This window comes from Penicillium solitum, assembly GCF_028829755.1.
Source record: "Penicillium solitum strain IBT 25940 chromosome Unknown utg000003l_segment0_segment0, whole genome shotgun sequence".
NCBI lineage: Eukaryota > Fungi > Ascomycota > Eurotiomycetes > Eurotiales > Aspergillaceae > Penicillium > Penicillium solitum.
In genome coordinates this window covers 508870-527864 of record NW_027072123.1, presented here as the reverse complement: position 1 = coordinate 527864, position 18995 = coordinate 508870, and the positions used below count along the sequence as shown (strand labels likewise).

The following is an 18995-nucleotide window of genomic DNA, read 5'->3' as shown; positions in this document are numbered from 1 at the left end:
CCTCTCAGAAGGACCAGTCTAGATGTGATAGATCAATTCATCATGCAGCACTTGGCTTGTCTATCATAATTCAAATCTACATATATGTATGTACGTATGTACTTTCAGTCCGTATATTATTGTACCATTACGATTTCCGTTACGGAGTACTCCGTAGAGGTTCCTCGGTAAAGAAAACCCGGTGGATAGAGCTTTGGCCGATCTACCTAATCGAGTATAGGGCACGATGTGTCGTCGATAGTGTGCGATGTGACCGGGTTTTTTTCTTGCATTCTGGATGCATGCCACGTGTACCTTGAGATTGTTGGTTATTCGAAAGTACTTTGGCAATTGCAACATACCATACTTCGTACTAGTACAACATGCAGAGGGTAGGTGCTCAGATTGCCTAAAATGTCACATATCTCGTTGCCTAGAGTGGTAGCTGGGCTGGGATACATGATCACAGCCTACGGAGTACAAAGTACATAGAGGCGAATATGAAATAAAGATCTCCGCAAAAAAAAAGGGGGAAGCCAAGAGATAATTTCGAACCCTAAGAAGATATACGTACTAAAAACCATGTGAAAAGAATTATCGACCCTCTTCATCCCTCATTGACCCTCTATTGACCCTCTGTGGCGGTGCGGAAAGCTCGGGTCGAATCTAATAGTCGGAGTTTAGTCAATTACTCCCCTGGTCCTCAATTGACATTCTATAGGAACAATTGAATAGATACGGAGGTACTCTATACAATTCTGTAGACTTGCACACTCATTGACTTATACCCTCAAGAGGTAGATCCAAGATAACCCCAAAATGAAAGGAATCTGATCTAGGGCGGCGTACGTCACTGATCTTCGATCGACCGTGGAGCTTACGATCTCCCCTTTTTTTTACTCTTTTCTTTCTTTTCATTGGGCTTGGAATAATTACACAGAGGAAATAATAAATCAGAATTTACATTATAAGGTATCTAGGTATGTAATGGTAATATTTGATGTATCGTAAGAATCCCAGCCACAGTTCCCCTTGACGCAAGCGGCTGGGCAACAGCTGTGCCTTTCGGTCCACTCCTCTCTTTTGTTTTTTTCTCTCTCTTTCTTTTCTCTCTGTAAATCAAGGACTTCGTACCTTGGTATACAATAAACACAGGTCATCCCGTCCGACTACGACCTCCACGCCCTATTCCAGTACGTTACTCAGGTGTAGACTGTATGCAAGTCAACATTCTTCCCCTCCCCCTCACCCCGTCTGCCCACCCATGGATCTAATCTGACCACCTCCAGAACATCCCCGGCTCTCTCAATTCCCCCGACCTGAACACAACAACCAACCGGCGATATGGCGTCTGCCGACGCGGATAACACAGTGAGCAAGATGGAAGGTACCATCGAGACTGCACAGGAATTGCACAAGGACCCGGAGTCACACGTCAATCCGGATATCGTCGAGGAAAAGGTCGTCAAGGAAGCCCGACAAGCTGGTTCTGCTGCATACCAATTCGACCCCGATGCCTCGCCTGAAGATAAGGGCGATTCTGCCATAGGGGTGCGTGTCGCATAATGTCTGAGTTTCGTTTCGGCGCAATTACCGTGCTAACTGCTGTGTCTTTCTTCTAGCGATTGCCGCCTGATTTCCACCACCCCCATAAACCCAAGGGTGTTGCTGTAATTACAGATAAGGTGAGAATCACTGGGTGTTTCTCGATGCGATCGCGATTTCCATACTAACCCCACGTAGACCGATGGCAAAGCAGACTATGAGCTCCCTCCACCGGAGTCTGCGACCGCCATCATGGCCGAGGAAGCCACACGAGAGAGTGCGGGTAAGCCCCTCGATGAGGATCTTCGATGGGCCCGCGACAGAACGGGTTGGGCCCCAAAGTTCGTCGATGAGAAGCAGGCAGCGGAGTTGGCCAATGAAGGTACATTGCTGGATCACGAGACGTTCTTGGAGGGGAGAATCCCCGATAAGTTCTTTGGTGATTGGTACCACAATTCTGGGATTATCGTCTTCGCCTGTTTGGCCTCGTGGATGGTCGCCGTGCTAGGTGGTGGTGTGGGTTGGGTTCTTATGGTCATGGCAGCATGCAGCACCTACTACCGTACTTCCATTCGACGAGTGCGCCGGAACTTCCGCGACGATATTAGCCGTGAAATGTCCAAGCAGCGCCTCGAGACCGACACCGAGAGTTTGGAGTGGATCAACAGCTTCCTCGTCAAGTTCTGGCCTATCTACGCTCCCGTTCTGTGCGACACTATTATCAACACCGTCGACCAGGTCCTTAGTACTTCTACCCCCGCTTTCTTGGATAGCTTGCGTCTCAAGACCTTCGTCCTCGGTACCAAGCCTCCTCGCCTGGAGCACGTCAAGACCTACCCCAAGACCGACCCTGATACCGTTATCATGGACTGGAAGTTCAGCTTCACACCCAATGACATTACGGATCTGACTGCGCGCCAGACAAAGGACAAGATCAACCCCAAGGTTGTGTTGGAGGTTCGTGTCGGTAAGGGTGTCGTGAGCAAGGGTCTCGACGTGATTGTCGAGGATATGGCTTGCTCGGGCTTGATGCGTGTCAAGGTCAAGCTTCAGATTCCCTTCCCCCACATTGAGCGCGTGGACGTCTGCTTCCTGGACAAGCCCGAGCTCGACTACGTCTGCAAGCCCCTTGGTGGTGATCACCTTGGATTCGATATCAACTTCATCCCCGGTCTGGAGTCCTTCATCAAGGACCAGATTCACGCCAACTTGCAGCCCATGATGTACGACCCGAACGTGTTCCCGATTGAGATTGCTAAGATGCTTGCTGGAAACCCCGTCGACCAGGCTATTGGTGTGGTCGCGATTACTCTGCACGGTGCTCAACAGCTCAAGAACCCCGATAAGTTCTCTGGTACTCCTGATCCGTACGCCGTGGTGTCTTTGAACAACCGTAATGAGCTCGGCCGCACGAAGACCATCCATGATACCGACAGCCCCCGCTGGAACGAGACTATTTACGTGATCATTACCTCCTTCTCTGATGCCCTGTCTATTGCGGCGTATGATTGGAACGAGTACCGCAAGGATAAAGAAATGGGTGTTGCTAGCTTCGCATTGGACAAACTCGAGCAGGAGCCTTCCCACGAAGGTATCTATTTGGAAGTGCAGGCCAGTGGCCGCCACCGCGGTGCCATCCAAGCCGACATCCGCTTCTTCCCCGTTCTCGAGGGACGGAAGAACGAGGCTGGCGAGGCTGAACCCGCCCCTGAAGTTAACACCGGTATCGCCCAGTTCACCGTGGAGCAGGCCAAAGACCTCGACGGGAGCAAGAGTCTGGTTGGCAAGCTGAACCCTTACGGTGTCCTCCTTCTCAACGGAAAGGAGATTCACATTACGAAGAAGCTCAAGCGCACCAACAACCCTATCTTCCAGAATGCCTCCAAGGAATTCCTCGTCACAGACCGAAAGAACGCTCGCCTGGGTCTTATCCTCAAGGATGATCGCGACATCATGCAAGATCCCATCATTGGCCGCTACCAGATCAAGATGAACGATATGATGAAGATGATGGAGCGTGGCCAGCAGTGGTTCCATCTTCACGGTGCCAAGGACGGACGTGTCAAGTTGACTCTCCAGTGGAAGCCCGTCGCCTTGGGCGGCATTGGCAGCGCTGGCTACATTGACCCAATTGGTGTTATGCGTTTCCACTTCAAGCGTGCGTCTAACCTGCGCAACCTGGAGGCCATGGGCAAGTCTGATCCCTACGCTCGCGTGTTGCTTTCCGGTGTGACCCGTGGCCGCACTGTCACTTTCCGTAACAACCTCAACCCCGAATGGGACGAGGTCGTTTACGTGCCTATTCGCAGCGCACGCGAGAAGGTGACCGTGGAAGTCATGGATGAGGAGACTATCAACAAGGACCGAACTCTTGGTTGGTGTGATCTCAATGCCTCCGACTTTGTTCGCGAGACCGAGAGCGGTGAATATGAGATCGACGACGAGAAGCAGGATATCACCAGCAGTCTGAAGATTAGCGGTGGCGCTGCCAAGGGAGAACTCCACTACAACGTTTCCTTCTTCCCATCTGTGCCTGTCATCAACCCTGAGGATGAAGCTGACGAGGAGGAGGAATCCTCAGACCTCCCTACTACTCCTGGTCCGGACTCCACCGAATTCCCGAAGAAGGCTTTGCACGCGAAGTCTGCTAGCGTTGACTCCAAGGCCTCCAAGGCCTCCAAGGCTCTGTCTAATGGCGCTGCACCCATCACTAACGGAACTACCAATGGCGAGCCGGCTACTAACAGCCGCACCAGTCTGGAAACCACTACATCTCGCCCCATCAATGGTACTCAGTCTGAGACCGCGTCTGTTCGTTCCGTCAAGTCCATTCCCCGCACTTTCGTCAGTGCGGAGGATCTCCCTAAATATGGTATGTCTTGCTTCGATATTCACGGCATTTGCACAAAGCTAATTTGACTATAGAATCCGGTTTCATTGTATTCAAGTTCCACGAGGGCCAGCTGGCCGTTCCCCACGTCCAGTTGGAAGTCCTGATGGACGATTACATGTTCCCCGCATATGTCTCATCTAAGATCCACACCACGACCGCCAAGTTCACTGACGTCGGCGAGGCATTCGTTCGCGAGCTGGAGTTCTCCAAGATCACTTTGCGTTTAGTTAACAAGGATGATCCCAAGGACTCCAGCGAGGAGCACACAGTCGCCAAGCTGACTGGTGACACGCTGCCCACACTGATGCGTATGCTGTACACACCCACCGAGCTCGTCCTCCGCTCCCCATCCGGCGAGGTGAGCAAGGTCACCGTCAGCGCCCGGTACATTCCGACGGAAATGAAGCTCGACCCCACGGAGAGCATCAACAACATGGGTACCCTGCGCGTGGACGTCCACGATGCCGCCGAGCTGCCCGCTGCCGACCGCAACGGATTCAGCGATCCATTCTGCAAGTTCCGCCTGGACGACGAGACTGTATTCAAGACCAAGGTCCAGAAGAAGACCCTGCACCCGGCCTGGAACGAGTACTTCGAGGTCCCCATCAAATCCCGCATTGGCGCCAATTTCCATGTGGATGTGTACGACTGGGACTTTGGTGACAAGGCTGACTTCCTCGGTGCCACGCCCATCGACCTGGAAGCCCTGGAGCCCTTCCAAGCCAAGGAAGTTACCCTTCCTCTCGACGGCAAATCAGGCGCGATCCGCCTCAGCCTGCTCTTCAAACCTACCTACGTGATCCGCGCCCGCCAAGGCTCCTCTACCTTCTCCGGCACCTTCGCCGTCCCCGGCAAGATCGTCGGCGCCCCCGTTAAGGGTGTTGGTTTCGTCGGTGGCAACGTCGTCCGCGGCGCCTCCTTCCTGAAGCACGGCCTCATGTCGCGCATCCACAAAGACAAAAGCGAAGACACCGCCTCCATCATGAACAGCATTGAGGAACCTGACAACGCCAGGGGCGACCGTCTCACCCCAGCCGCCTCCCTCGTCGAAGGGTCCCCTTCCCCCGGCACCCCGCAGAAGGAGCACAGCCGCAACCGTAGCACAGCCTCGCAGTTCGGTGATCGCCTCAGCGTCTTTGGCGGTGGCGGTTCCGGTGAGAAGGGCTCCGCCAACATCACCATCGTCTCCGCTGCGAACTTCCCCACCGATGCCAATCTCCGCGTCATCATCCGGGTCCAGGGTTCCAAGGGCTCCAAGGAAGTCCACAAGACCAAGGCGCACAAGAACTCTGCCGGTACCGTCACCTTTGACGACTCCTTCCGTGTGCCAAACACCACCGCCGACGCCCAGTACCAGGTCCGTGTCGTCAACCACGCCACCTTTGGCTCGGACGCTACCCTCGGCGAAGCGCCGTTCTTCGTTGATGATCAGGGTTCCGTCGCCGGCCAGGATAAGGCTATTACTGTTGGCGAAGGTGTGGTTACCATTCGTTCCAGCTTTGCGCTTTCAGATGGTGGTTTGAGACCTACTACGTCGCACTCGACCGCTGGTACTCCCGAACCCACTGATGGTCCGGGTAGTCCTGACTCGAGAAAGATGCCCCGTCGCAGCTTCTTGAGTAAGCGATCTGTTAGCGGTGTTTAAATCACCCTTTTTCTTTCCCCCTTCTCATTATCCGTTTTGGAATTGCTTTGCCTGTTGAGGCTGAAGAGTATATGAAAATATGAATTGCTTTCCCTTGTTACTAATTGTTCTTGTTTTTTTTGTGTGCTTTGTTGTGATATCCTTTTTTCTCAATTTTTTTTTTCTCTCTCCCTATCAATAAGAATTCAATTGTTGAGATGGTGGACTTTTTGAGACATATCCCACGTAGCATGGAGATGACAGAATTAAAATAGCCGAGTAAAAATAGTCAAATCGAGAATCAATAGTTCACGCCACCCAAAAAAGCCGAAAACAAGGCTGAGAGTCTAAGTAAGACCTCAGACCCAATGTCTCACTTTGGAATCTTAAAAGGGGCTCCCGACGAGGGCATTCTGACATTTTATATTTGGTATTCTCGTCACATTCTCGTGGTTTTAGCTTCTTTATATTAAAAAAATAAAATTGGTCTCGGGCCCTTCCTTTCAAGTCTTTTTTTTTTTCCTCCCCAAAACTTGGTTTGCACAGCCCTGAGTGATCTGCGCTTTGATGTTTAGGCCTCTTAGAGTGTTTGGTATGTACCCCATGAGTATGTGGTAGTGAGTGTTGTAGATATATGACTGTCGATGACAGTGTTAGGGATAGGGATTTATTGAGATGTGTTGTATTATTCAGTTGGATATTATTTTTAGATCCCTTCAGCGGTACGGAATATATTAGCCTCATTTATTTAGGGAAGAGGCGTGGTGGAGTCGATAATTTGCTTGTCCCACTGTTGCCACTTTGACCGGAGTTTTGTTTAAGAACTCCAGCAGGATAGAATAATTAGTCTAGAAGAATCACGGAGTTGAAGGGGAGATATTATTTGCAATAGTATGTGTTTGTAATGATAATAGGGAAATATAGGGAATATAGGGAATATTAGTGAAAGAGAAAATTCTACTTGATTCTGGGCTTTGCAATGTGTCTAGACAGGTCCTCACGTTGTACATTTTAGTAAAACAGTACGGGAGTACTTCGTGGTACAGACTTAGCTATATTGTATATACTGTTATATTGTGCACTAGACAGGTCAGGTGAACATCCTATGCATCTTCACGTCTTGGAATAGCACAACATTTGATATAATTAGGAACCAAAGTTCGAAACCATTGAAACCGACAGTGAAACAAGACGAAAAGGAGGATGAGAGCTTGTATCTGGTGGGGGTCGAATCCAATAGGGACTAGCCCTTTTAAGGTGGAGAGGGACGAAAAAGGGGTCTGGATTGACCGTGGACTGGACTTGTGTACTCCGGGCTTAGGGGTCTTAGGGTATAGTTGATGAGTTTGATGGTTAAGATGGTAATTCTGTCTAACTATTACTATCGAGTTAACAGTGTTGTATATTGTAGGTGTTTGTTTCCGAGCTCTAGCCCGTGGGCATGTCAGTGGCTGGTAACTGACGACATCGGGATGCAAGGAGGACTGAGCGAGATAAGAGAATGGGAATGGCAATTGGAATATGGCAATGATATAGGAGGAGGAGGATGAGGAATACGGGAATGTAGATATGTACAAAGTACTAGATATAATTAGGATATTTATGAATATTCTCTTGTAAACGTAGCTAAATACCTAAATAGGTCACAAATAACAAATAATATAAAATCACGGGGTCTCCCCCACTCTCCCTTTTTCCCTTTCCCTTTCTTTTTATAACTGGAACTCTTCCTCTTCTCTTCCCTTATTGCATTTTCCGTTAGGAATTGATCTGTGAGTTGTTCTACCCTATGACGGCAGCTTGACATCCCAATGGATCGACAAGTGGCAATAATGAACCCCTCCTTTTTTGTGGTGTTTGGCCATTCTGGAGAGCTCTGAGCTGCTTAAATGGAGCCACGTTTCCCCCCTTTTTTTGGCCTGGAATCTTATCACTAACTATCATATTCCCTGATAATAGCCAGTTCCCTTCGAATCCATACCCATATCCCATAACCTATAACTCATAATGGGCTCCAAGGCTCTTCCCACTCACCTTCGGGCCCCCGAGAGTGAGGCCTTTGGTGGAAAGCACCATGGCAAGACTCAGTCGCACATGGTAAGTTCACTTCAGGCGGTGAATCCCTGAATCCTCGAATCTCGAAGCTTCGTGCTTGCCATTTTGGCCGTTCCTACTGTTTTTGGGGATTGTTTTGTTATTTCCTGGACGCGTCAGACGAAAGAGACAACTTGTTCCTCTCTTTTTCTTCCCTTTACCATCACGCTGTTCTCCCCTGCTCTATTTGTCGAATCATCCAATTAGCTTGTATTCATCCCCCTGCAATTGTGTCTATCCCTCTCCTGACAATGGCTACCTTGGCCCCCCCATTTGGTCCAGAGCTGACCCGTGAAACCTCCAACCAGGCATTCGAGAATGCCTCCACTAGCGTCGCCGCCTCACAAATGCGCAATGCCCTCAACGCCCTTGGTGACAGCGTCACCGACCCCAACGAGAAGAAGCGCTTCGAGGCCGAGATGGACAACTTTTTCGCCCTGTTCCGCCGTTTCCTGAACGACAAGGCCAAGGGCAACTCCGTCAACTGGGACAAGATCGCCCCTCCCCAGCCTTCCCAGGTTGTTGGCTACGATGACCTCGGTGCCGATGCCTCCGTCGAGTTCCTGAACAAGCTCGCCGTTGTCAAGCTCAACGGTGGTCTCGGTACCTCCATGGGTTGCGTTGGTCCCAAGTCCGTCATTGAGGTCCGTGAGGGCATGTCCTTCCTCGATCTCTCCGTGCGCCAGATCGAGCACCTCAACCGTAGCTTCAACGTCAACGTGCCTTTCGTCCTCATGAACTCCTTCAACACCGATCAGGACACCCAGTCCATTATCAAGAAGTACGAGGGCCACAACGTCGACATCATCACCTTCAACCAGTCGCGTTACCCCCGCATCATCAAGGACTCGCTCCTGCCCGCCCCCAAGAGCTTCGACTCTCCCCTCCAGGACTGGTACCCTCCCGGACACGGTGACGTTTTCGAGTCCCTGTACAACTCCGGCACTCTCGACAAGCTGATCGAGCGTGGCATCGAGTACATCTTCCTGTCCAACGCCGACAACCTCGGTGCCGTGGTTGATCTCCGCATCCTGCAGCACATGGTTGACTCCCAGGCCGAGTACATCATGGAGTTGACTGACAAGACCAAGGCTGACGTCAAGGGTGGTACCATTATTGATTCCGACGGCAAGGTCCGCCTGCTCGAGATCGCTCAGGTGCCCAAGGAGCACGTCAACGAGTTCAAGTCGATCAAGAAGTTCAAGTACTTCAACACCAACAACATCTGGCTCAACGTCCAGGCTATCAAGCGTGTCGTTGAGGAGAACGAGTTGGAGATGGAGATCATCCCCAACGAGAAGTCCATTCCCGCCGATAAGAAGGGTGAGGCCGATCAGGCTATCTACCAGCTGGAGACCGCCGTCGGTGCGGCTATCCGCCACTTCAAGAACGCCCACGGTGTCAACGTGCCCCGTCGCCGCTTCTTGCCCGTCAAGACCTGCTCCGATCTGATGGTCGTCAAGTCTGACCTGTACCGTCTCGAGCACGGCCAGCTGGTCATGGACCCCAACCGTTTCGGTGGTGTCCCCGTCATCAAGCTCGGTTCCGACTTCAAGAAGGTCTCTGACTTCCAGAAGCGCATTACCAGTATTCCTCGCATCGTCGAGCTGGACCACCTTACTATCACTGGACCTGTTAACCTCGGCCGTAACGTTACCCTGAAGGGAACTGTTATCATTGTCGCTTCCGAGGGTAGCACCATTGACATTCCCCCTGGATCCGTGCTTGAGAACTGTGTTGTGCAGGGTAGCCTGAGAATCCTCGAGCACTAGATGTTTTCTGATTCTTCTGTCTTGGATCACAGATCCGCCGTGTTTGATTTTCTTTTCTCGTTTTAACTGGTAAATCCGAGGCTATGGATTCCATGGAGTATGCAAAAGAAGTACTTGTATTACATTACAATAATCCAGCGTCTTTTTTTCTTTCTTTCTTAATGGGTTTTTAGTCTAGACCTGACTTTGATTCCCAAGTACTATGATGTTGCTCCCCATTCTCAATGCATTACCAGTTCACTCGTTCAATATATTAAGACCATTATTTTGTAGTTGTATGGCCATCCATGTAAGTGTCTCTTCGCCACCAACTTGATATATATCCCCAAGAACTCCCCAAACGCCTCACATATAGCCTCGATAACATAAAATCCAAGCTTCAACTCCAAGCAACTAATCTCAAACACAAAATACGCCATTGCCTGCAGGCAAATTAAACTCCTATAATAATAGGCGGGGGAAAGTTCCCCGTGATATATTCCCAACGTCATTCGCGGCAAAACAAGCCCATTTGCCCTACTAAACCCTGTCCAAGTAGAACATCTCAAGTATATCGTCCTACAATCATTTGAAACAGGATATACACTTGCACAACATGCATTCCTGATCTTGTACATTATCAACTTTTGTGGTTTTTATTGTATATTGTCAACAGTACATATTCGACTGTATATCTCATCTTTTCTTACATATTCCATTTTTTTACGTACGTTTTCTTTCACATATTCATATTTTGAACCGTTCTTGTCTATATATTTCAAAGACATATTTTATATTCTCCATTCAGAAGAAAACAAAAAAGCAAACGCAAAAGTACATCCAAATCCACCCACTCATGTCGGAATATGAGTGGGCATCAACGCCGTCTTGTACAAGGTCCCTCCCCTTCCGAGGATGACCAACACGAAAACTACCATGAACATGACCTTGAAAATGGTAGTCCACCCGCTGAGGAAGGGAAAGGTTCTGGGACGTGGAAGAAGAGGGTTTCGACTGCTTGTTTGGCCTGTAAGAAGTCGAAGAGGAAGGTAAGATTTATATACTCCTACACCTACATCTATATCTATATCCATATCTATTACAAAACAAACTAACAAATCCAGTGCTCCGGCACATCCCCCTGTGCAAACTGCCAAACCTTCAAAAGAGTCTGCATCTTCGACGAATCCCTCGACCAACGCCGCCGCGTCGCCGCAAAAAGAACAGCAGACGAACTCTCCTACCACCGCGACCTCCTCTCAGACCTCTTCAAGCTCGTCCGCCAAGCAAACGAATCAGATGCTCTACAACTACTCACAATAATCCGACACAATGCCCCCGCCGACGAAATCCGCGCATACATAAACGAAACACTCGCTTCGCTCACCTCGACCTCAACTTCAACATCGACAGCGCATAAACAGGAAACCGTCGCGAAACTCGAAGATATGCGCCAGCTTATCAATGTCGAGGGTACAGGTCCGACTTTCAGAAGAAAGGTTATGGATATACATTACCTTTGTGATTCGGCGCCCTGTGAGGTTCCTGCGAAGCCCTGGACGAGGGTTACCGCTGATGCGGATTTGGTGTCGCATCTTGTTTCGCTGTATTTTGCGTGGGATTGGCCATTTGCGGCGGTTTTGGATAAGGAGGTTTTTGTTAGGCATATGGCGAGGGGGGTTCTTGGGTCTGAGTTTTGTAGCCCGTTTTTGGTAAATGCGGTCCTCAGTAATGCTTGTGTGGGTATTTTCCTTTTTTCCTTTTTCTTTTCCTTTTTGCTGCTTTTGGTTTGAGGTTGGAGTTGGGCTGGTTTGGTTTCAGTGGCTGATTGGTTTGTTTAGTACTTCTCTGAGTTCTCTGAGGCTTATGTTGTTCCTGGTGATATCTCCTCGAAAGGATGTGATTTCCTTGCTGAAGCGGAGAGGTTGAGGGACGAGGAGAATTCGCAACCTAGCTTGGCGGGTTTGCAGGGGACGTTGTTGATGTATGAGAGGTTTGTATAGACATCTCGGTACTGGTGATTGGGCTGCTCTGACATTGACAGATATGCAATGTCCCGCGAAGATGATCTGGGATATATTATGCTGCACCAGGCTATCCGAATGGGTGAGGCATTGGGTTTGGTCGGTAGTACAGGACCCAGAATGGCTTCGGGAGAGTTCTCTCAGGATATGGATATCTCATGCAAACGCACCGCTTGGGGTTTATTCAATGTCGACACGTAAGTGAACCCTCTAACACTTCCCCCTCAAGCTCACGTTGACATTCGCAGCATGGTCCACACATCCTTCCTCCGGCCAAGTCTCATAGATCACGTCAACATGGCCCGTATTGATATCAACCAATCCGAAGACCAAGCCCTCTGGCAGCCATACCCAACCCATCGTGACCCACGCCCATCATTCTTCAGTCAGTACTTCGACGAAGCATGCAACCTATCAACAATTGCGCGCAATATCTCACGCAGCATGTTCGCAGACCACAGGAGTTACAATAACCTTGGCCCCATCCACCGCCAGAGCCGCGAGGATCTATACGACCGTATCCGTCGCTGGCACGAGCTTCTCCCGGAGGACTTTGATGTGCGGTACAGACCAGCTCCGCATATCATCTTACTGAAGTGAGTAGCAAACCCCAAGAAATAATCCGTCAGCGAAAGCGACAAAACAAAAAATACTTATCCCATACAGGATGCGCTACAACGCCCTCATCATAAACCTCTTCAGCTGCATCTCCGAAGACGAAGTCCCACCTATCCCCTTCGAGCCCAAAACACCCGAAAGCCCACCGCGCCACACGCCCGAAACAAAATACAACGCGCGTGAAGTAACGCAGAGCGCGGCGCGCGGCATCGCATCATTGACACGCCTCCACAGACGCGAGTTCGGTGTTAGTCGCGTGCATCAGTTCGCGATGTATGCGATCAACCTTGCGCTATTTACGATGCTCGAACACGACTTGTTCGATGTGTTAGATGAGGATTTCCTCACTCTTGCGAGTGCGTTCTGTGTTGTTGCGAGTCGATCCACGCTGGGACGCAATCTGTTTCATATTTTCCGGCAGTCGGTGAGGGCCAAGGCTCAGGGGTATCGGATTCGAGGTGCGAGTGCTGTCCCTGATGAATTGAAGGATTTGGTTGATGAGGCGTCGAAGGAGAGGGGGTGCAGACGGTTTGATGAGTATGCTGATGGACTTGAGAAGTTGAATCAGAAGGATAAGTATCATGGGATTGGGGAGGGGGATGGGAAGGGGTTGCAGGATTATCCTGGTCTTGGACTTTCGGACATGTTGGATCGGTATGAGAGTCTTAGTCTTGGAAAGGATGATGTTTTGGTGGAGAGGTATCGACCCGTTGGATGTTGATTGGAAATGAGAAAAGGGAACTGGAAAGTGGGAAATGATTGAGACAATATACATTGTATTGTCATCGTCATCATCGTCATTTCTTTCCATCTCCGTCATGTGTCTCCAGGTACAATTCGCCTTAATGGAGTGGCGACCCGGTTGTATGGATCTGCTCCATAGATATACATCGTCCAGAGGTGTTCAGGGTGATATTCAAGGTCACAAGGTGACACAAGGAAAATTCTTTTGAATGAGACAGTTACTGACAAGTCATTAGCAATGATTGACAGTAAATTATGGGATAATCCCAGATGATATGGAGTTAATAGGTGTGTTAAGTGTGTTAGTGTGTTTTATAGAAGTTGACGGTTAAGCTGTTCTCTGACGTCAAATCCACAGTTCATCGACCCACCCCAAGTGGCGAGGTGAATATCATGTCCACGTTGGGCGATTCTCCCATGTCTGGGAATATTTGGGAATATTTGGTAGATTTGGAGAAGATTTCCAAAGTTGTTAAAACCAAAACATTCGAAACAAATCTTCAATCCCTGTCTTTCTTTGGAAATATTTCTTAGACATGGACTTGTTCCGCCTTCTGTATAACCTCCCCCCCTCCAATCTCATGAATAAATATATTCATATCGATTATATTCAGAATATTGAGATCGATTAAATATGGATAATCTTGATTTTCAAGATGACACTTACGACGACTACGATTGGATGCCATTAAATGCTGAAGCTGTACCTCAACAGTCATATCCTACGCCTATTCCCTTCTCGCCAATTCAGGCCCCCGCCCAAGCCTATTCACAGTATATGTCTGCTCCGTTAGCAGCTGGATCAGGAAGCACCGCACCAAAGGTAGCAATCCCTCGCCTAGCCGGTTCTGATGCCTTGTTACACGGGCGCCGACGGTCAGCGCGGGCCTGTGAGCCCTGTCGCCAGCGCAAGATCAAATGTGACGGCATTCGACCGTCGTGCGGACAATGTGCATATCACAATCACAGCTGTTTCTACGAGGATGTGAAACGAGTGCGCGACCAGAAGCGACTCGGCTCCTTAGTCAAGCGAGTGGATACATACGAAGCCCTTCTTCGAGAGCTAGAAGGTGAGGTGGACCCTCCCACAGCTCGAAAGATCAAAAAAGCATTAAAGGTACGTTCAGTCAATGTCAAATGAACTCCCGCGTGTCACCCGAGACTCGGATCTTTGATTTGAGTCCCGAGTTCAGACTCTGACTGTTTGTCATTTGGCAAATTAAGTCCAAAAGTGGGAAATCCCCTAGAACCCCTAAGACCCCTAGAACCCCTAGAGACCATATCGACTCAGATGATTCCGCTACATCTATGGGCTCACTCGATGCTATCGACCAGGTTGACGAAGACCTCAATCAGAATGAGGACACCCGTGCTGCAGGCTTCTTTGGGAAGAATTCAGAGGTCAATTGGATTCGCAAGCTGGAGAGCGGCCTGGGGATGAAGAGTCCACAGGAACATGAGTCGAATCATTTCCACATGGAGAGTCACCGTGATTCAGCATCTATTCATCATCAGCAGCAGCAGTCATTGGAAAAGCAAATTCCTACTTCGATGATGGATTATCATCTCGACAGTCTGGATATTCCATTGATTGAACCATGCGACCCGTTAGATGTGCCCCCGCGGGAATTGGCAGATCGATACTTCGATGCATATCTGACCAACGTCCATCCGACATTCAGTGCAATTCGGAAGATGACTTTCATCTCCCAGTATCAGAAGTTCTTCAATAATGCATCGACACCGCCCCGGAAATGGTTGGCCATTCTGAACATGATCTTTGCTATTGGGTGTCGCTATTATCGACTCATAGATGACCCCCAAAGCACGGACGAGGAAGACCTAGTATACCTGACCCGGGCACGCTATCTCAGTCTACACAGCAATGTGCTATTCGAGCACACCGATCTGCAGCAGATTCAACTCGAACTCCTCGTAGCAGTTTACCTGCTTTGTCTGGGACAGGTGAATCGGTAGGATCCTACTTCCCCATTCTCCCAGAACCACAATACTAACTCCCCCATCCTCAGAGCATCCAAATTCTCCAACATGGCCCTCCGCTCAGCTCTATCCCTCGGCATCAACCTCCGTCTAACAGACGACCGCACCAAAGCCGCCGCCAAAGAAAGCCGTGGCCGCCTCTGGTGGTCCATCTACTACCTCGAACACCTCATAGCCTCAATGACCGGCCGCGCCTCCTGCGTCGGCGAAGGCCTCTGCTCCGTCCCCCCACCCCTCCCCTACGAAGAAGAAACCTTTGACCAACCCTCCGCCAAACACCTCCTCCAAGATCCCGCCCTCCGCCAAGTCCAACTCCGCTCCACCTTCTTCGAAGCCCCCAGCCAACACCACTCCGCCGCATGGGTAACCACCTGTCCACCCTGTCCATCCCTCTTCTTCTACTTCCTCATCGACCTAGCCCTCATAACCCACGCCCTCATGAACAAAGTCTACAGCATCGAAGGCCTCCGAAGAGGCCCAAGTCAAGTAGAATACCACGTCCAGAAATTCAGTCTCCAAATCGACCGCTGGCTCTCAAAACTTCCTTTATTCTACTGCTTCACCCTCCCAAACACAACTTCCTGGCACATAAATCATCTCCAACTAGAAAACCTTTCCGCTCCTTTCGTCCGCGAAAGAGTCTGTCTAGCAATGAACTACTACTCCGCCCGCATAACCCTCTGCAGGCCATGTCTAAGCCACATCCACCAATCCCCACACCATGCCTTGCCAACCGGTGAACCAACCGCTCGCGGGAAACTCCGCTCTGAAATGGCTACGCGTTGTCTGCAAGCTTCCTGCGCGCTTATCTCCGTCCTCCCAGAAGACCCGAACACGACATGGCTAGCCCGTGCCGCACCCTGGTGGAGTATCCTGCATTTCCTCGTGCAGGCCACGACGGCTCTATTACTAGGGTTATCGCATTGTTCTGGACAACATACATCTAACAGTCCGGAGCGTACGAATCCACCCATTTCGCCTACTACGCCGTCCAATTCCCAGGGAGTTGGTGTTTACCCGCCGCTGCTGGAGAAGGATTTGGGTACGGTTGTTTCGGCGGCGAGGAAGGCCCTGTTTTGGCTTCATAGTACTGCTTCTGTGGATGCGGCGGCGCGGAGGGCGTTTCTGCTTTGTGATGGAATTGTTAGGAAGATTGCGCCTGGGTTGGGGATTGATTTGAGTGAGTGGCCTGATGGGAGTTGTTTTGAGGGGTTGGCAGAGGATAGGGAGAGGGGGTCTAGTGGGGATGGAAATGGGGATCCGAATGGGAACTGGGGGGATAGTAGTGGAAGTAATGGTCATGATAGTGGGAGTGGGATGGAGGTGTTTGAGGAATTAGTGGATTTTGAAGGTGGTGTTTTTTAGTTTTTAAGTTGTATACTGATGAGAATGTGATTGATGAACAATAATAGTCGCTCATATGGCCTGTGTAAGTCTTTTATATTGAGTATACTTTTTTTACGGCCTTTATATACACAAAGAAACATCCAAAAAGGATGTCTACAAAGACCACCAAATGACCACTAAAAGATATCACAAGGTCGCATAAACAGCCGACTATTCTTGTTAGTATACAATTAAAATTAGCATACCGGTTTCGAGAAGACGGTGATCCCTGCGATGAGGCAGTACTCAACGAGAGAGTTTTCCGCGTGAGTCGCCCGTACTCCTGGTGAAATCGCAACATAGCATGGCCAAACCTTTAGCAACATTTTCCATTTGAAGAATATTGATCAAGCAGCTGTGGCGACTGGGAATTATCCAAGCGGCAGAAGCACGATGCCTTTATCGGGACATCGGCTACAGCAAGGGCTAGTTTAGCCGGCTGCTCAATGACAGCTGCTTCGTCCATTTTCCCCAAACGAACTAGACACTCATGATATCCCTTCAGCGACCAGACATTGTTCGGATGACGACACGGCCGGATGATTGAGGTATCCATACCCAAATCTGCGCGATATGTCTTTGCTGCTTCTTCCAAGTGGCCCTGCTCCATCAACAGTGCTGCATATGCATGGCGAACAGGTTGCATCCATGACCAGGGTTCGCTGTATGGCAATTTGTCCTCATAGTCAATTGCACGGCGGAGAGCCACAAAGGCCTTATCGTAGTTGGCGCAACGATATTCAATTTCTCCTTCTAACATTGCCCCGGCCACTTGGAGCACGTCAACAATTTTGCCATTGTATGCGAGACGTGACACGGGAACACGATCCCACGCTTGGTGGAAGAGCTCCTGTTCCTTTTTGGCTGACGCTACGTCCCCTGTGGCGGCGAATGCAATGCCTCTGGCATAGTGGGTGACAGCAGTGGTGCCTGCATACAGCGATTGGTCCCGGGGTAGCGCTTTCATCTTCAGCTCCTCCCACATGCCGAAGCGTACCATCACATGTATGCGAATAGACATGAACTGCTCTAGCCAGTCAGCCATGGGTGGGGACTGGATTCGAAGGACTTCTTCAGGCACGGTGGATTCCATGCGAGTGACGGCTTCAAGGGCAGCCTTGGATTTGCCGGCAAACATTGCGGCATAGACTAAGGAGTGGTAGTCGTGTAGCCGATAGAAAGTATAAAAGTTGTTGGCACCTGACTTCCGGAAGTACTTGTCATCGGCGAGCGTTGATTTGTGGTTTGAGGCGATGGAGCGCCGCCAATCGCCCATGAGAATATCCAAATGGGTAGGCATGTGGTGGATGTGACCAGCGTCGGGAACGAGGTCGCGGAGATGATCCGCAGCGTTGATACCCAGCTCGGGAGTGGGCGACATTTCGATGAAGTGAATATATAAGTGAAGAAGCCCGGGGTTGAGATTTGCACCATCTTCTTCCTGTGCAAGTGCCTTTTCGAGCACTGCTTTCACCTCCATGGTGGGGGCCATCGGGTTCGGCTTGCTTGTGAACAGATCCCATAGAGCCCAGGGGGTCATATTCATCAAAGCATCGGCATAAAGGGTGGCAACATCCAAGTCACTTCCGAATTCATCATATACTGGTTTCATCGCTACGGCATAGCCCTTATTCAGGGCCGGGTAGTCTGTCGCAGGCTGGTTGGTCGGGAATCTGAATTGGATCGCGTCGATTAGAGCTTGTTCAAGTGGAGTTGCATTTCCTGCGTATCTCTTTGCTTGTCGTGAGGCATTGTATCCTCGTTGCACACATGTGTGGAGATCTCCTTGGTCAAACTTCTCCCAGGGCTTGTTGTAGTTCGGCCCAACCGCATAAGCCAAGCCCCAATAGGCCGCGGCGCACGCAGGATCATGGGCAATAGCCTGCTCAAAGCAGTAGGCGCCTTCCACGTGGTTGAAAGAATATACCCATATCAGACCACGATTGAACCAAATCTGGGCGTCAGCGCTGGTGGTGGTGATGGAGTGGCCAAACGAGCCGAGGTCATAGTACTCGTCACTAGCTGGCACCGGTGCAAGTCTTTCTCGAGACATGATGAGGGTCACAAATGTAAAACGAATGGAAGCTATTTCAGGTCGAACTTATCTGGGCTGTATATAACTTGGGATTGATGGGCGCAATCGGGGTCCAAAGCAGAAGTGGGGGACTACGGAGAAAATGTGGAGACTCCAGCGCTTCGACTCACATCAAACACCGAACACCGAACACCGAACATCGAAGACGCCGAAGATTCAATTATGATTTATACCGTAAATTTTCCCAGTAAATCGTATGATCTAGAATGTATCCGCCTTCATTTAGCTGCGGACAGCTTGA

At 50.0% G+C, this 18995-nt stretch overlaps 5 protein-coding genes across 5 annotated transcripts; 4 read left to right on the top strand and 1 right to left on the bottom strand.

The window, feature by feature from the left end:
- The first annotated feature begins 985 nt into the window (after positions 1–985).
- N7455_004107 (uncharacterized protein) lies at positions 986–6200 on the top strand. Its single transcript, XM_040960148.2, has 5 exons — positions 986–1194; positions 1269–1530; positions 1602–1664; positions 1723–4396; positions 4450–6200. Exons 2-5 carry the CDS (start codon positions 1324–1326, stop codon positions 6060–6062), a joined length of 4557 nt encoding a protein of 1518 aa, XP_040809415.2. The 5' UTR covers positions 986–1194; positions 1269–1323; the 3' UTR covers positions 6063–6200.
- A 1848-nt stretch (positions 6201–8048) lies between these two features.
- Positions 8049–9907, top strand: ugp1 (UTP glucose-1-phosphate uridylyltransferase; the record flags this gene model as incomplete). The annotated part of the gene is made up of 2 exons (XM_040960165.2): positions 8049–8138; positions 8444–9907. 2 exons carry the CDS (start codon positions 8049–8051, stop codon positions 9905–9907), a joined length of 1554 nt encoding a protein of 517 aa, XP_040809382.1.
- Positions 9908–10752: 845 nt separating this feature from the next.
- N7455_004105 (uncharacterized protein) lies at positions 10753–13249 on the top strand (the record flags this gene model as incomplete). The annotated part of the gene is made up of 6 exons (XM_040960204.2): positions 10753–10935; positions 11011–11625; positions 11728–11879; positions 11931–12107; positions 12159–12506; positions 12577–13249. The coding sequence occupies 6 exons, from the start codon at positions 10753–10755 to the stop codon at positions 13247–13249; spliced, it is 2148 nt and encodes a 715-aa protein (XP_040809380.2).
- A 657-nt stretch (positions 13250–13906) lies between these two features.
- On the top strand, positions 13907–16638 carry N7455_004104 (uncharacterized protein; the record flags this gene model as incomplete). Its single annotated transcript, XM_065604685.1, has 3 exons — positions 13907–14389; positions 14608–15245; positions 15303–16638. 3 exons carry the CDS (start codon positions 13907–13909, stop codon positions 16636–16638), a joined length of 2457 nt encoding a protein of 818 aa, XP_065461585.1.
- A 337-nt stretch (positions 16639–16975) lies between these two features.
- Positions 16976–18712, bottom strand: N7455_004103 (tetratricopeptide repeat protein; the record flags this gene model as incomplete). Its single annotated transcript, XM_040960157.2, has 1 exon — positions 16976–18712. One exon carries the CDS (start codon positions 18710–18712, stop codon positions 16976–16978), a length of 1737 nt encoding a protein of 578 aa, XP_040809394.2.
- Between the last annotated feature and the right edge of the window lie 283 nt (positions 18713–18995).

What these genes read in the sequence shown, in the direction of transcription:
- N7455_004107 (XM_040960148.2), top strand. Translation starts at nt 1,324, where the DNA reads ATGGCGTCTGCCGACGCGGATAACACAGTGAGCAAGATGGAAGGTACC. An exon ending in AGGGCGATTCTGCCATAGGG is followed by an intron (nt 1,531 to 1,601) that starts GTGCGTGTCGCA and finishes TCTTTCTTCTAG; the next exon opens with CGATTGCCGCCTGATTTCCA. An exon ending in TTGCTGTAATTACAGATAAG is followed by an intron (nt 1,665 to 1,722) that starts GTGAGAATCACT and finishes AACCCCACGTAG; the next exon opens with ACCGATGGCAAAGCAGACTA.